The following is a 17,666-nucleotide window of genomic DNA, read 5'->3' on the forward strand; positions in this document are numbered from 1 at the left end:
ATCCTACTCATGAGCAAAATGGAATTATTTTTTTCATTTGCCAATATTCCTGCCAATATACTTCAAGATCATTTTTTCTAATTGAATTTCTGATCAATATTTTTTTTCATTTAAACATTGTAAGATTTAAATTTGTATGCACTTCAACTAGTAGAATCAATCAGAAAAACACAGTAAATATATTAAACCTTCACCCAGACATTTCAGAAACAAAAACAAAAAAACGTCAGTGTCTGAAACTGGTCAGATTCTTTTTATTCATGTTGATATATTCTTAAATTTGAATTATTTCAATGGAACCAAAAAGCCTCCTGACATGATTTTCTATGTTGACTCTTAGAAAACTGCCTTGATAAAATATTATCAGGAGGTAATTAAAAGCATGTTCTTATCAGGAGTAAATCAAAAAACCATACGTCTCATGCCTGGAAAGCTTGGGTCAAACAATAGGATGTCAATCCTATGAATGCCCTACTGATGGATATATAAGAAAGCCAACATGGGTGTTTTGGTTATGTGTAAAACATACCTCCCTTCCGAATCAGTGGAGCTTAGACCTCAGATCTGCAGCGACAATTCACTTGACAAATATTGAATGTCTACTACCTGCAAATTCCTATACCTGCCATTATGGTTTGCCTATCCAACCATGTCTCTCTACCTCACTACCTAATCTGTGTCACTGGTGCTCAGATCTCATCTATCACTAAAAGCTAATGTGCTATTCTCATTCTACCTTAAAACAGCAATGAAAACAACCTTTAGGAGTTTACCACCATTCCCTTAATCAGAGGTTATCGGAGTACTGCCCATCACTTTGTTCACGAGATGAAACATTACACACCTTCCTAATGCAATTCTGTCTGCTATATGGGCGGAAAAAGAACATCGGATATTTCTTCAGTTGTGAACGCAAAACTACACTGCCGCTACAACAAGCTAATTTTGGAATTACAACTTGAGAAACTTACAGGATGATACAACAATAAAAAAAAAATGTAGGGTGGCTGGCATTCAAGTACTTCAGTCAGTATCTCTTGGCTCTGACTCTGTTGGAGGAGTTGTTGCTGAAAGCCATTACACTTTGGATATGGACTTCTTGAGGTCATATCGAAGACTGCGGATGGAGCTATTGATAGCTGTCACACACAACTTCCAGTCATATCCTGTTTCTGAGAGACTGCAAGTCGGGTAGATGTCTTGAAGAAATTCTGGTGGAAAAACCAAAAACATAAGTTACTTAGAAATCACTTCTCAGAGAAATGAGTTTATTCAACCTCAGTTCTATTGCTGTGACTATAAAAGGGTCATTAAAACTTTAATTAAAATACATGGAGTATAACTATTATTAAATTAGCTGAACAAATCTTTTCATCTAAAAGGATAATATGAAATAGCACCATTCTTAAATCACAGTAAAATGACAATATCCCATGACCTTGCTACATAACCAGAATGGAAATCCTCTCCGGCCTTTGATACCCAACGTAAACTTTTCTCATTCTTAAATTTATCAAACATGCATGTTATTCATTAGATCAAGACTTGCTAAGGCTTTGTAACACACAAGAGGCTGCAATGTCTTTTATACTTTTAGAGGCAAGAAGCTGTAATTGCTAAATATTTTGGTACTGCTTGATTTATCTTAGACGAGAAAGGAGAGTCTCTAGATCTTGCAGTTAGAGGACAACGTCTATACGGGAAGGTCACAGAGCAGCGCGGCTCAAGGAGCACACTTAGAGAAAGTGGGTGGACAGACAAAGGGAAAAGTGGAGAAGAGAGATGTTTTTAACTAGAAGAGCAGAACTGTCCTCAGATACTTTTTTAGGTAACTTCCAAAGTACCCTTGAGGCCTTAGAAAAGGACCCGATGAGCACCACAAGCCTGCATTAGATGGCTACATGAATCTCATTTGTTTTTCAGTAAGATTAAGAAGCTGGGAAGTCAGGGCAATGCATAAACACAGCATAGGTCCAAAATTTTTAGCAAAACGTGTGACAAAGTTAAAAAGCTTTTATACTCAAAGGACTACTTAATACATCAGTGGTAGCCTGGAAGGAGGCTTTCAGTGGTATGTCCCTGGATTCAGTATCAGGCAGTGTTTTTTATGCTGCCAGACATCTTTTTTTATTTTTTTATTTTTATTATTATTATGTTTTTGCTGCCAGACATTTTTATTAACCAAAAAGAAGTTATGGACAGCAGGCTTGTCCCATCTGCCCAGGACAGAGAAGCTGGGATGGATAACTAAGAGACTGGAAGACAAATACAGCACCCGCAAAGCTTTCAACAGGCTGCAACAAGGAGCCTAAAGTGGTTGGTGTTTCCCAAAAAGTGTTCTCTGAGACCCTAGTCATGAAGAAGTTCCCTGGAGAAAAAGTTTCCAGTTCTGCAAACGTGCAATGCTACACTCCGGAGTTAGTTCCCACTGAAAAATCGCAAAGTAAAGAGACCTGCTGATTCAAAGGTGACAGATATAGATGCATTAGTTGGGCTTATGAGGAAGGTGGCGATGCACAATAACAGGAGGTCAGGGTTGTGGAGGTCTGCATCGGCTTCAGAGCTAACGGCACTCAAAACATGTTTTAAAACAGAATCGAGTGAAACAGATGTATGGACTAAGGCCCTGCAGGTGCCAAATCAAGAGTTTCCCGAGCCATTTGACTAAAAAGCACCTTTTTCATGAAGCACCCACTAACATTCAGCTGTCTTTAAGAAACATAGTTTGGGGGGTGCCTGGGTGGCTCAGTCAGTGAAGCGTCTGCCTTCGGCTGGGATCGAGCCCCACATCAGGCTCCTTGCTTGGTGGGGAGCCTGCTTCTCCCTCTGCCTGCCACTCCCCCTGCTTATGCTTGCTTTCTCTCTGACAAATCAATAATTAAAATCTTTTTTAAAAAGAGAGAGAGAGAGAAACGCAGTTTGCGTAATGCTGCTCTACGCTAACAGGATAAAGTGCAGGAGGAATAAATATAAAATCCTACACTTAATTTAAAAAATACTAACAGGATAAACAGAAATAGCCCAAACACTAACAACGTAAGTACTAGATAAATATCAGTATACAGAAGAAAAGATCTAGGGGTCTTAGATGACCATAAAATTAAAAATGGTAAGTGCCATTTTAGTCTGCATTAGCACTGACATTCATCTTGGCCATGATTGTTCTAATCTGACACCAAAAGCAAAAGCAACAAAAGCAAAAATAAACAAGTGAGACTACATTAAACTAAAAAGCTTTTGCACAATAAAGGAAGCCATCAACAAAATGAAAAGGCAACCCACTGAATGGGAGAAAATATCTGCAAATTATATATCTGGTAAGAGGTTAATATCCGAAATATAAAAAGAACTCATAGAACTCAACAGCAAAAAAAATCAACCACATGTTTTAAAATATGGGCAAAAGATCTGAATAGACATTCCCCCAAAGAAGACAGAGAGATGGCCAACAGGGTATTTGCAAAGATGCTAAACATCATTAACCATCAGGGAAATGCAAATCCAAACCAAAATGAGATATCACCTCACCCCTGTCAGAATGGCTAAAATCAAAAAGACCAAGTGATGGAGAAGATGTGGAGAAAAGGGAACCCTTCTGCACTGTTAGTAGGAATGTAAACTGGTGCAGCCACTATAAAAAAAACAGTAATGGAAGTTCCTCAAAAAATTAAAAATACAACTACCATATGATCCAGCAAGTCTGTCTCTGAGTATTTATCCAAAGAAAACAAAAATGCTAACTCAAAAAGATATAAGCACTCGCCCTATTCACTGTAGCATTATTTACAATAGCCAAGATATAGAAACAACCTAAGTGTCCAAGTGTCCATGGATGGATGAATGAATAAAGAAATTGTGGTGTATACACACACACACACACACACACACACACACACACACACTGGAATATTATTCAGCCATAAAAAATAATGAAATCTTGTCATTTGTGACAACACGGATGGACCTTGAGGACATTATACTAAGTGAAATAAGCCAGACAGAGAAAGACAAATACTATATGATTTAACTTATGTGTGGAATCTAAAACAACAACAACAACAACAAAAAGATACAGAGAACAGACAGATAGTTGCCAGAGGCAGGAGGTAGGGAGAGAAGAAATGGGTGAAGGGGGTCAAAAAGAAAAAATAATAAATAAATTAAATGAATACATGTTACAATACGTATACACATAGGAAGGAAGGAAGGAAGGAAGGAAGGAAGGAAGGAAGGAAGGAAGGAAGGAAGGAAAGGAAAGAAAGGAAAGGAGAAAGGAAGGAAGGAAGAGAAAGAATGACCTCTTTGCAGGAACAATTTTCAGAGACAGCATATTTATCAAAAAAATAAAACATAAAAATTAAATTAAAATAAAATGGCAAGTGCCATTTTAGACTGCATTAACAGCCTAATAGGTAAGAGTACTATTGTACTCTGGGTTAACTTGAGAACATCTGAAGTTAGTCACTGAATCAGATCATGAAAGATTAGGAAAATATTTCTATGAGGAGTTACTGAAGGAAATGGAGATATTTACCTGTAAAAGTGTAGGACTTAGTGGGAAAAAGTTGTGAATAACACTTATTTTCTCAAATTGTCATGCTTCTATGTAGAGGGATCTCCAAATTGGAAAGTTTGGAAAAACTGGACACGTATGATTAAAACAGTAAAGCTGATATTTTTATCTCCGCCTGCCAGATTCTAGTGGCTGTCCCTCACTAGGTTCTGAACTTGAAAATGGGGGGAGCTATCTCCTAATGCTCCAGTAGGAAGTAACAGCTGTCTCTACATACTTGGAAGGCCTATCATGTGAAAAATAATTGGACCTACCCTATTTAGTTCTGGAAGCGATAAATAGAATAAATGTGTATTACATGCAGGGAAGTAAATTTTGAGTCATTTGGAGGGAAAATCTTTCTCGTGAATTAGAGCCCCTTTAAGAGGTATTGGATTCACAAATAATGAATCATGGAACACTACATCAAAAACTAAGGATGTACTGTATGGTGACTAACATAACATAATAAAAAATTATTATTAAAAAAAAGAAAAACAAAAAACACCACAAACTAATTATGGAATTTTATAGAATACAAATATTCAGTATCTTTATGGAAATTATTTCATCAGCTGCAACAAGCTAGCTTTTTGGTAGCTGTAGACATGAGTTCTATTTAATTTTTGTTTATAGTAATTCTGCCAAACTAATTATATACTTGTTATAAAAAAATGTATTGGATTGCTGGAGGTGAGAGAAGATGGTGACGGACTGGGAGGACCCTAGGCTCATCTCATCCCATCAACACAACTAGATAATTATTCAGTCATCCTAAATACCCCAGAAATCAACCTGAAGACTGACAGAACAAACCCCACAACTAAAGGAAGAGGAGAGGCCACATGGAAGAAGGTAGGAAGTGTGGGGATATGGTTTAGGGGAGAAATGGATCGCAGGTGCTATGGAGGGGAAGGAGCTGTTGTTGTAGAGAAAAGAGAGAGGGGAGCACACAGGGGAATGATGCACAAGAAGGACAAGAGGGGCTGAATTTCCTGAGTTCTTGCAATCAGCAGGGATTAAAGCCTGGAGTTTTAAAGGTCAGCAGGCTTGGCTGGAATAGAGCCCAGAGGGCACTGCCCTGCTCCTGCAAAGAAGGCAGGCAAACAACTCGGGGGCAGACAGTGTGGAAAGAGTGATTTGAAGAATGCCTGGAGCACACAGGGGGTAGATCACTCACTCTTCTTGGAGCACTGTCTCTGAGAGGCAGTGTTCACAGAGATGCCTCTCTGGGAACAAATTTGATGGCTGGTGCCATTTTCCTCCCCCACCCCTCAGGATAAACACAGAGCCACCTGTGGGAAGCAGCACAGGGAGGACACTGGCTGCCACACTTGCTTACACCAAGCCCCACTCCACCACACTCTGGCAGGACTGCCCTTCTGGGTCAAGCTTGCCTCTGTCCCAGCCCACTGGGCCCCTTTCCCAGAAGACCAGCAGAAACCCCTGCCCACACCACGTCTCCCAACCAGAGAGCTCTGCGGGGCTTCAGTTCTAGTGGAAGTAGTATCAGGTCTCATTTAACAACCAGATCAGAGCACACCTACTTAAAACTCACCACATTCTGGCCAAAGACCAAACTGCAAGCAAGGAGAGCCTCTGCAGACGCCTGGCCTGAGGGACAGAGCAGCCAAAACACAACAGCAGAGCGCGTGCAGCACACAGCAGAGACACTCCCTGACATACCAGGCCCTGGGCACTACATGACCTCTTCTTCATAAAGCCATACTCTCAGAAGCAGAAACATTACTGGCTTTTCTAACACAGAGAAGACAGAGACTTAGACAAAATGCCAAGATGGAGGAATTCATCCCAAATGAAAGAGGAAGATAAGGCCACAACCAGAGAACTAAGTGAGAAAGATCTAAGTAACATGCCTGATGGAGAATTTAAAGCAACAGTCATAAGGATTCTCGCTGGGCTAGAGAAAAGAATGGAAGGCATCAAGGAGATCCTTACCACAGAGATAAGAGACTTAAAAAAGAATCAGTCAGAAATGAAGAATGTAATAAGACTGGAAACTGGCTTGATGCACTGAACAGCAGGCTGGAAGAAGTGACAAAGTGACAAAGACAAGAAAGGAATTAGAGAAAATCTCCAGAAACAATAACAAAACAAGCAATACAATGGCACTAAATACACATCTATCAATAATCACTCTGAATGTAAATGGACTAAATGTTCCAATCAAAAGACACGGAGTGTCAGAATGGATAAATAAACAAGACCCATCCATATGCTGCCTGCAAGAAACTCATTTTAGATCTAAAGACACCTGCAGATTGAAAATAAGGGGATAGAGAAACATTTATCATGCAAATGGACATCAAAAGAAAGCCAGAGTAGCACAGTCCTATCAGACAAACTAGATTTTTAAACCAAAGACTGTAACAAGAGGTGAAGAAGAGCACTGTAACATAATAAAGGGAACAATCCAACAAGAAGATCTAACAACTATAAATATTTATGTACTCAACATGGGAGCACCAAAATATATAAAACAATAACAAACATAAAGGAACTCATTCATTATAATACAATAATAGAAGGGGACTTCAACACCCCACTCACTGCAATGGACAGATCATCTAAGCAGAAAATCAACAAGGAAACAATGGCTTTGAGTCACACACTAGACCAGATGGACTTAACAGATCTATTCAGAACATCCCATCCTAAAGCAGCAGAATACACATTCTTTTCAAGTGCACATGGGACATTCTCCAGAATAGACCACATGTTAGGTCACAAATCAGACCTTAACAAACACAAAAAGGCTGAGATCACACCATGCGCATTTCCTGACCACAACACTATGAAACTAGAAGTTTACCACGAGAAAAATCTGTAAAGACCATAAATACATGGAGGATAAATAACATGCTACTGAACAATGAATGAGTCAACCAGGAAATCAAAGAAATAAAAAAATACATGGAAACAAATGAAAATGAAAACAGAATGGTCTCAAACCTCTAGGATGCAGCAAAAGCAGTTGTAAGAGGGAAAATGACATATCCAATATAGGGTTAGTATCCAAAATATATAAAGAACTGATACAACTCGACACCCCAAAAAAACAAATAATCTAATTAAAAAATGGACAGAAGATATGAGCAGCCATTTCCCCAAAGAAGACATCCAGATGGCCAACAGACACATGAAAAGATGCTCAACATCACTCATCATCACATAAATGCAAATCAAAACTACAGTGAGATATAACCTCGCACCTGTCAGAATGGCTACAATCAACAACACAAGAAACAACAGGTGTCGGCCAGGATGTGGAGAAAGAGGAACCCTCCTACACCATTGAAGGATATGCAAATTCGTGCAGCCACCATGAAGACAGTATGGAGTTTCCTCAAAAAGCTTTTTTAAAAAAGTTAAAAATAGAACTACCCTATGATCCAGCAATTGCACTACTATTTACCCAAAGAATATAAAAATACTAATTAATTCAAAGGGATACATGCACCCCAATGTTTACAACAACATTATTTACAACAGCCAAATTATGGAACCAGCCCATATGTCCACCGACTGATGAATGGATAAAGAAGAAGATAAAAAAGATGAACGGATATATATATATATATATACACACACACACACACACGCACGCGCGCACACATGCACGCATATTGGAATATTACTCAGTCATAAAAAAGAATGAAATCTTGCCATTTGCGAGGACATGGAAAGAACTAGAAAGTATTACACTAAGCAAAATAAGTCAGTCCAAGAAAGACGAATTCTACTCATATGCAGAAAGTAATAAATGAAACAAATGAGCAGAGGGGAAAAAGAGAGATAGAGAGAGGGAAACCAAGAAACAGACTCTTAACTCTAGGGAACAAATTGATGGTTACCAGAGGGGAGGGGGTGGGGGGATGGGTGAGACAGGTGATGGGGATGAAGGCGGGCACTTGTCCTGATGAGCACCAGGTAATGTATGGAAGTGCTGAATCACTAAATTGCACACCTGAAACTAATATTATACTCTGTTAACTAACTGCAATTTAAATAAAAACTTAAATAAATAAATGCAAACAAACTTTTAAAAAATGTAGTGGATTGCCGTCAATGGAAGAGTTCAGGCTGAGGAGAGGCAACTATATGTCAAAGCTGAGATCAAATTCGTGGTCTGGGGGAAAAGCTGTACTAGAGGATGTGTAATGTACTTCTTATTGCTAAGAATTTACAGTTCTGTAATATGCAGAAATGGATGGGAGGGTGTAGGAGTAAGGGTTGTCGGCTGATTGCAAATCTGCAGCCCACTAGCTTTCTCCATGTAAACCACTCTCTAAAGAGCCCTTAAGTGATATGAACTCTCATCAGAGAGCATCAAATAATAGTTTCTCCTGTGAAATCAATACCTTTGGCTAGTAGACATATTTACTTTTGGCTACTAATTTCTAGAAGAGTTCCCCCTAAATAATAAAATCTTAGAATAAGAAATTATATTAGAATAGAAGAATAAACTGGTTTATTCAGTCAGTGGGATACCAATCGGCAGTTAAAATGCATGAACTAGATCTCAGAAACATAATGTTGAGTGACAAAAATTTGCAAAAGGATACATAGTATATATCCCCATTTATGTACATTAAAACAACTATAGAATGATATTATATATTATTTACAGACCTATCAACATAGGTAGCAAAAGCATAAAATATGCATGGGAATGACGTATCTAACTCCAAGATTGTGGTTACTTCTGGGGAGAAAGACAGGGGAAAGGGATGATGGGATGAGTTTTATTTATATCGGTAACGCTTTATTATTTTAAAAAATAGCCTGCAGGGGCGCCTGGGTGGCACAGCGGTTAAGCGTCTGCCTTCGGCTCAGGGCGTGATCCCGGCGTTCAGGGATCGAGCCCCACATCAGGCTCCTCCGCTATGAGCCTGCTTCTTCCTCTCCCACTCCCCCTGCTTGTGTTCCCTCTCTCGCTGGCTGTCTCTATCTCTGTCAAATAAATAAATAAAATCTTTAAAAAAAAAAATAGCCTGCAGCACAAAAAGCAAAATATCTATATCTGTACTGAGTTGACAGGTGATTATTATATTACTACACCATTTTCTGTACATTTTTGTGTGTTTTAAATTATACTGAACCAATACTTCTAAAGAAATTATGTTGGAGGCCATAAAGTCTAGTCCTTCTATGAGTGCAGGAATCTCCTCTCATCTCTGGTCACTTAGCCTTTGCTCTGACTCTTTTCATTCTCCAAGTTCATTTTATCCTTATATTAAAGTAAAATATGCTTTCTGGTCAGATTCTCCTCCTTGGGCCTAGCTCTGCCCACACCCCTAGGACAACGATGAGTTTATTGCATTCTCTGTGCTGAAATAACTCACATGACTGCCCTTCTACACAAGAATAGAACTTTGAGTCTTATGGGAAATTTGTTAAAATATGCCCCATGTGGAAAGTATGTCAAACTCGTACTGAATATTTTTTACTACAAAAGATACCTTCTCAGTTTGTAACATAATTCAATAAGGGCTAAAACAAAATGAAATGCATAGAATAGTATTTTTAGTCCACTTTTAAGGAACTAATACATGCCAGATATTTAAAGAACTATAGTCACCTTTTCCCCCTCAATTAAAAATTTTTTAAATTAGATTGGGGTGCCTGGGTGGCTCAGTCAGTTAAGCATCTGGCTCTTAGTTTCAGCTCAGGTCATGATCTCAGGGTGGTGAGATGAAGCCCTACATCGAGCCCCACTCTCAGGTGGGAGTCTGCTTCTCTCCTCCTCCCTCTCCTTCTGCCCCTCCCTACTCCTTGCATGCGCACATGCGCGCTCTTTCTCTCTCTCTCCCACTCTCTCAAAAATAAAGAACTCTTTTAAAAAATTTTTAATTAGAAAGATAATATTTCTTCTATAAACACCTTCATTTCCAAATTGGTTACAAAGTCTGTGTTCTTTTTTTTACCATAATGTAAGAGCAATTAGGTTTTGGTTTTTGGCCTAGTGGGTTAAGTCAGTGATGTCCAAATTGCCAACTGTGACCAATTACTAGGTCGTGATATCAGCAATGGCAGCACTTTAAAAAAATGTAATAGAGGGGCGCCTGGGTGGTTCAGTCAGTTAAGCATCTGCCTTCGGCTCAGGTCATGATCCCCAGGTCCTGGGATAGAGCCCCGCATCGGGCTCCCTGCTCAGTGCAGAGCCCGCCTCTCCCTCTCCCTCTGCCTGCCGCTCCCCCTGCTTGTGCTCACACTCTCTCTCTCTGTCAAATAAATAATCTTTTAAAATAGTGTATTAGAATAGAAACCACTGGAATGTAATTCTCATAGAAATAATAAGCATTGTTTATGAAGCTTTTGCTTGCATTTTTAAAAACTCATACACACATGTACTGAGTCACAACATAAACTGTATTTTTTACTATGAGTTGCAATAAAAAAAAGACAAGTTTGAAAACAAGTGGATTAGATGATAGCAATTGCTTACAGAAGGTACACACTGTGTTCAAATTTGCTGGGTATGTGTGATATAAAGACAGGAACCAAAGAAGAACCAACTAAGATCAGGCTGGGGCTCAGAAGCTCTCTTTGCTGGGGACCAGTGACACAAGTAAGAAATATTCTTCATCCTGCTTTGTCCAAATTTAAATTTTCACAGAATCGCTTTTGGAAGCTGTATTACTTCATCTATATACGTCACAGATAAAGACTGCACTGGGCTCATGTGCACAAGAAAATCTAGCAAATTAACCTGCTGTGCTATTGTTGACACTTTGGCAAATTGACAAAGCCCAGCAGCTTCGACCTTGATCCTCAGTAAACAAAGGTGTTTGAGTTTCCATACGCCTGGCAAGACAGAGCAATTAGCCCAGAGAACCCAAAGCAGAAGAAACGCAATTCATGAAACAGCTCCTTGTTATACCCTAAGGAGGGAATTAGTAAGAGCTCTACCTCTCCTCAGAACACATACAAACTGAATGGATTGTGGTTTCTGCCCTTCTGTAATGTAATTTGCCTTTTATTTATTCTCACATACTCAACATGTAACCAACCTCGAAGAGCGTTAATCCTGTTGGGGTTAAGGGCATACATGCCGTACCCCAGATTGCCATAGACGTTGCTTCTTATCAAGACTTCCTCTGTGAACAGGTTGCGAATAAGGTATCTCGCTGCCAGCTCTGGGCGAGACTTCCCTTTGGCTATATTCAGTACTGAATGTGGCAACTGTATATTTCTACCCGGGTTTCCAAGGTATTCTAGAAGCAAAAGAGAAAAAAGATATCAATTTTCACGGCAAGTTCAAGTTTTTTTTTTAAAGCCTTTAAGAAAAAGGTGATTTTTCTGAATTTTTAGGCTCCAGAATTTGAGAAGTTAAAAAAATTGAACCCTTAAGCTTTTAGTGTATCATGAGATAGCATGAGAAATGAAACAGGAACCACTACTGATGTGACTACATATGCTCTGATTGTTCAGGAAAATGACTCAGTGTTCTGTTACCTTTAAGGATAGAATCAATCTTAACATTATGTTTAGTAACAAATTGTAAGTAATTTCAATGCACTCTTGTCGTCTTTTTAACAAAGGCTTTTTCAAAATGAAGCAACAAGATTCTTACTGAAATATTTATAATTTATAAAATGCAGGTTTTCTATTGGGTATTAAAGTCATCATTTAAACATCGCAAACTCAGCTGTCATATTTTAGATAACTTACTTGAACTGAAAAATAAATTTAAAGCCTATTTTCATTCCTCGACTCCACAGCCTAATCATTCCCATCTCTCCTCAGTCCAAGTGATTCAAATTAACCACATTTAAAAATATTCTATTTTACATACAATGAAGAATTATTTGTTGGAGAAAATATGTTAGAGAAATACAATATGATTCTTACAAGCCAATAAGCATATTTTTCATCTTGGAACATTCATCATTTAATGGGTGACCTAATAGTATTAATTACTGAATCCCCCAGATCCAACATTTACCAAGAGACATTGAATTATTTAAAAGTTCACTTAGTGGGTCCAAAGACTTCACCCGGAAGATGAACCTAGCAATATTTATCAGTGTCAGAAAAAAAGGTTAATACTCTTGAACCTGGTAATTTGAATTCTGAGAACCTAACTTAAGAATCCAAGAGGTGCCTGGGTGGCTCAGTTGATTAAGCGCCCAACTCTTGATTTCAGCTCAGGTCATCATCTCAGGGTCTTGGGATTGAGCCTCCTATCCAGCTCCATGCTCAGTGTGGAGTCTGTTTGTCCCTCTCCCTCTGCTCTTCCCTCGTTGGCATGTTCTCTCTCCCTCCCTCCCTCTCTCTCTCTCAAATAAATAGAATAAAATATTTTAAAAAATAATACTGAGTCTTCTAGTTCATGAACATGGGATATCTATGTATTTAGGTCTCCTTATTTATTTCAACAATATTTTATAGTTTTCAGAAAGCACATCCAGCACTTTTTTTGATAAATTCATCCCTAAACATTTTAATTAAAAGTCAGGCTCTGTGTTCAGCAGGGCGTCTGCTGGAGATTCTCTCTCTCCCTCTCCCTCTACCCCTTTCCCTGCTCACTCATACTCTCTCTCTCTCAAATAAATAGATAAATAAATAAATCTTTAAAAAAAGAAAAGAATCCAAAATATGTACAAAGTTATAAAAATGAAATTTTTGGCAGCATGATTTGTATGACTGATAATCCCCTCCCCAAAAAATTCCTCAAAAAAAAAAAAAGAGGAAGGTAGTTAAATAAATCAGGGTATACTTACTCAATGGAATATTATATAACTGTTAAAAGCAATGATCATAAACAATGGAGATTCTTGAGGAAAAACATACACATATCATGTTTAAAAAGAAGAGTGAATATATAGAGATCATAATGTTTTAAAAGGTAAGAAAAAAACTAGAAGAAAATTAAAATGTCCACAAAAGTTTTTTTATGGTATCTTGATTGTGGGAGCTTTTGTTCCCTGCTGAATATTTTCTACTTTTTCAAAATAAAATGGTGTAACAGACTATACACAAACTGGGCAGCTTCCTGGCTTACAATTCACTTAGTTGGCCCCGTCTCCTGGTTTTAGACCTGGGACCTAAGTGCTCCAAATCAGATTCTTTCTCCTAGGAATCTGAACAGTGATGAGAGGAAACTAGAATCTAGAGATGGTGGAAGATGCAGAGCCCCACAGACCTCAATGGACACCAGATGCCACAATCAGGGGTGGCGGTTTGGCTCCTGCCTGCAGCTCGGTTTGTTCTTTGCTTCTTTAAATCTAGGAGTTATTCGTCCACTGATTTTTATTATGTTTTACTTGGGCCAGAGTTAGTTACTATGGCATACAACGTGGACAAATATAGTAGTTATATTACTTTTATAACGGAAAAAATATAAAGATGCATCACTTAAATAATTTCATTTGAACAGGTTCACAGATAATATTCTACTTAGGGTTGATAGTAGGCCAGGGGAGAGACAGAAAGTAGTTTTGTCACCTCAGGTGCCACACAACCCCAGCACACTGAGGAGGAGGCATGAGTGGCAGGTGATACCTACAGAACCCACTGCCACTTGATACTAACTAAGTGGGATGTGCCTCCAGCAGACAGCTAGCAGCGGGGGCAAAATGTTCTGAGGAATGGGATTCACTAATTCATACAAAAACTCTTTAAGGAGCACCTGCCATCTGTCAGGCACAGAAAGAGCAAGACCCCTGAATTGCTTCTGGTTGTTAGCTTAATGTTAAACACTGTCAGTCTCAGGGGTGCCTGGGTGGTGCAGTCAGTTGTCTGACTCTTGGTTTCGGCTAGGTTGTGATCTCAGGGTCATGAGATCAAGCCCCGCATCAGGCTCCACTCTCAGCATGGAGTCTGCTTAAGGCTGTCTCTCCCTCTCACCTTTGTATGTGCGTGCTCTCTCTCTCTCTCAAATAAATAAATTAAAAAAAAAACTATCAGTCCCAGAACTAGGTATCTATATTTCATTAACTTGTTAATATAAGAGATTAAGTTGTTTAGATTTCTCATTATGAAAAATTTCAAACAAACATGAAAGTAGAACAGTACAATGAGCCCCATAAATGCATCACCCAGATTCAACATTTATCATCAAGAAAACTTATTTTAGTAACTCACCCAGTGCTTCATAAGATACCACTGAATCCTCAATAGAAGGTTCTTTAATTCCTTGAGGGCAAACACTGCTGTTCCACTGAGAATTCCCATTTTCTCTTGTTTCTGAGGCAGCTGTTCGCCGAGATAACCAGGAACGGCTTTCACCGGCTTCATCACCCCTTTTATCATTCAGATCTGCAGACGCCAGTATGCCAAGACTGGCAGGGCCTTTATTGCCGCCACCAGTTTTCTGCTGAAACACAACAAAATCCCCTTGTGAGAAAATATTGACATGCTCCATCATTTACCAGGGCCCCCCAGGTTGGTAGGGAAGCAACTGTGTCTAATAAGGTCAACAAAAGCTCACGAATATTGTGCACCACGATAGAAGTAGACATGTGGCTTATTCCTCAAGCTGCCATGACGGGCTGCTTCTTGGAGGCCTTGGTAGCTTTAGCTAATGATAACTGCTGGCACAAAATAAGTGCTTAGGGAACATTTAATGAATAAATGAATAAATGAGTCTCTTCTGAGAAGACAACTTGGGGGCTTTTTTTTTTTTTTTTAATGTTCTTGTTTGTTTTCTCTTTCCCTAGGGGCTAGAGACTCTAGGGATCTCTAAAGACCCTGAAGATCTTTTTTTTTTTTTTAAGCTGTGCTTGAGACCCACTTTCTTGGCATATTTAACCAGAATCTCTGGTGGAAGGATTGGGAGAGTTCAGGCATTAAAGACTTTCTTTAAAACTGTCCCCCATGATTCTAATATGTACCCAGGGTTGACAACCACTGCTCTAGGTCAGGGCTTCTCAAACGGCTACATGCACACGAATCACCTGGGGCTCTTGCTAAAATGCAAATTCTGCCTCAGTTAGTCTAGTGTAGAGCTCGAGCTTTCCTGCAGTGCTGCTGCTGTTGCTGGTCCGCGGACCCACTTTGAGTGGCGAGGACCCATCCCTCTCCTAGTCAAGTACACAGCAGGCATTTGGCAGATGCTACTTCTGACACCGAAGCAAATATGCAAATCACCATTTTCCAGGCAGTATCATAATTTTACATTCAAATGTTTAGGGTGCAATTTTTGTAGGATATAAAAGGGAATGTGAAAAATAAGCAGATTTGGTTTCAGACAGATGGTGCTTGAGCTATCACTGAAATCAAGCCGTTCACCAGGAAAACATAAGCTCAGCTACAAATATTCTTGGCAAATAGTTTCCATACACTTACTCTAGAGACGCAGGACTGAGTAGACATGGTGAGAATAACATGGGGTTCTTAGAGAGGTGGGTAGAAATGAGAAATTGTTAAGTTAAATGCGTCAACAGGAGAAGGCAATAGACATGACACTCTCCCCTGCTGGCCCATTCGTGTTAAAGAAAAAAAATCTCTAAGGCACTTTCAAGATAGAACGGATGCGAGAAAAGCCAGATTCCTGTTTACCATGTAACTATAGAAACTGTAAGATATCTGTGGTAGCCGAACCTCACGGCCAGTGTGATATCCACCAGGTTCTGCCATCACTGAAAGTGAACAAAGACTGAAGCACCTCCCTTCGCTCCCATACCACAGTCCGCTCTTCTCTGCGGTTCTCAGCCAGATACTGAAAAAGATTTGCCGAACATCTCTGGAGCTGAAAACTTTTTCCTGGTATACTCCATGGCTTCAAATATACTGACTGTAACACTCCATTTGATTTATTTTCTCTTTGGGATATTTGTACGGAACATAAATGTCAAAGAGTGAAATAAACACGTAGAGACCATACACTGCCCCTAAATTAAATAAACAAGATTTTGAGCACACAACCTAAAGATCCTGTGTGTCATGCTCTCCATCCTGGAATCATATACAGTATGCGCTTCTACAGCAGTGACCACATTTAAATAAAAAATAACTTACCGGTGTTGTGTCGGCTTCAGCACATAAACAGTAGATCAGAGAATTGATATCGGCAACACAGGTTTTCCAGTCTTTTCCACGTTCACGCAAATCATGCTGGGGAAAATTTGCTGCCAGATATTCTGCAAATAGCAGAAAGCGTTCATGAAAATTTTTTAAGAAGAAAACAAAACCCAAAGAACTGACAAGACATTTTTTTATTGAAAATACTGACGTCTTCTATTTTGAATTGCTCTTTTCTCTCTTTCTGAGAGTTTAAAAATTCCACCCAAAGAGGATGCTTTGCTGAATATCTCACTTCTAATGTGCGATTCCCCTATAAAACACTGACGTAGGGAGACACTAATGAGGTTTTGGTGTTTTTATTAAACTGGTAAGAACAGATACTACACTTAAATCTTAGCCAAAAGGCTGAGAAGCAATGAGGTTTTGGTGCTTTTTAAAAAAGTGTGTAACAGAAAGTCAACTATTTCTGGGTGATAATGCCATTGAATAACCCTATGGATAAATTAAAACTAAAAAGAAACCCTGTAAGCAGAAAATGGTGTTATTGCCAATATTCTTAGATGTGGTGTATTTATTTGTGCACACTACATGTCTCTCTTCCCCAGAAGCTCTTCCCTCTGCCTAGAATACCCTTCCTACTTATCTAGCTAAGGATTCCAAATCTAGCTCAAATGTTTTGTCCTCAGTAAGCCTCCCCTAATGCCCCTAAAGTGGTTGCTCTGCTCTCTGAGCTTCTACAATATTCCCGCCCCGGATTGGGATTCATCTGTTTCCCTCATCAGTCCCTTTCTAGACTATGAACCCCTTGAGGGCAGAAATACTTATTCATTGCTATGGTCTCAGTGCCCATGAGTTCTACAACCTTCATCCAAATCACTGGAAGGCAGGAAGGCAGGAGGCTTAAATGAATTAATCGTGACATTCTATTTCTTTTTTTTTAATTTATTTTTATTTTTGTTTTGTTTTGTTTTTTTAATAGTAATTTTTTATTATATTACGTTAGTCACCAAACAGTACATCCCTAGTTTTTGATGTAAAGTTCCATGATTCATTACTTGCGTATAACACCCAGTGCACCATGCAATACGTGCCCTCCTTAATACCCATCACCGGTCTATCCCAT

The 17,666-nt window shown here is 39.1% G+C and overlaps 1 protein-coding gene and 1 pseudogene across 1 annotated transcript in view; both read right to left on the reverse strand.

Annotated features, from left to right (window-relative positions):
• Positions 1-1,077: 1,077 nt before the first annotated feature.
• The window catches only part of BEND2 (BEN domain containing 2), a 38,169-nt gene continuing 21,580 nt past the window's right edge, over positions 1,078-17,666 (reverse strand). The window contains exons 8-11 of the mRNA XM_048213517.1: positions 16,538-16,659; positions 14,663-14,894; positions 11,587-11,790; positions 1,078-1,211 (exon numbers count right to left, since the gene is read on the reverse strand). Coding sequence (XP_048069474.1) covers positions 1,078-1,211; positions 11,587-11,790; positions 14,663-14,894; positions 16,538-16,659 — 692 coding nt within the window. The remainder of the gene's footprint in view (positions 1,212-11,586; positions 11,791-14,662; positions 14,895-16,537; positions 16,660-17,666) is intronic.
• Positions 16,810-16,960, reverse strand: LOC113242290 (U2 spliceosomal RNA; annotated as a pseudogene).

The sequence above is a fragment of the Ursus arctos genome, chromosome X, assembly GCF_023065955.2.
Source record: "Ursus arctos isolate Adak ecotype North America chromosome X, UrsArc2.0, whole genome shotgun sequence".
Taxonomy (NCBI): domain Eukaryota; kingdom Metazoa; phylum Chordata; class Mammalia; order Carnivora; family Ursidae; genus Ursus; species Ursus arctos.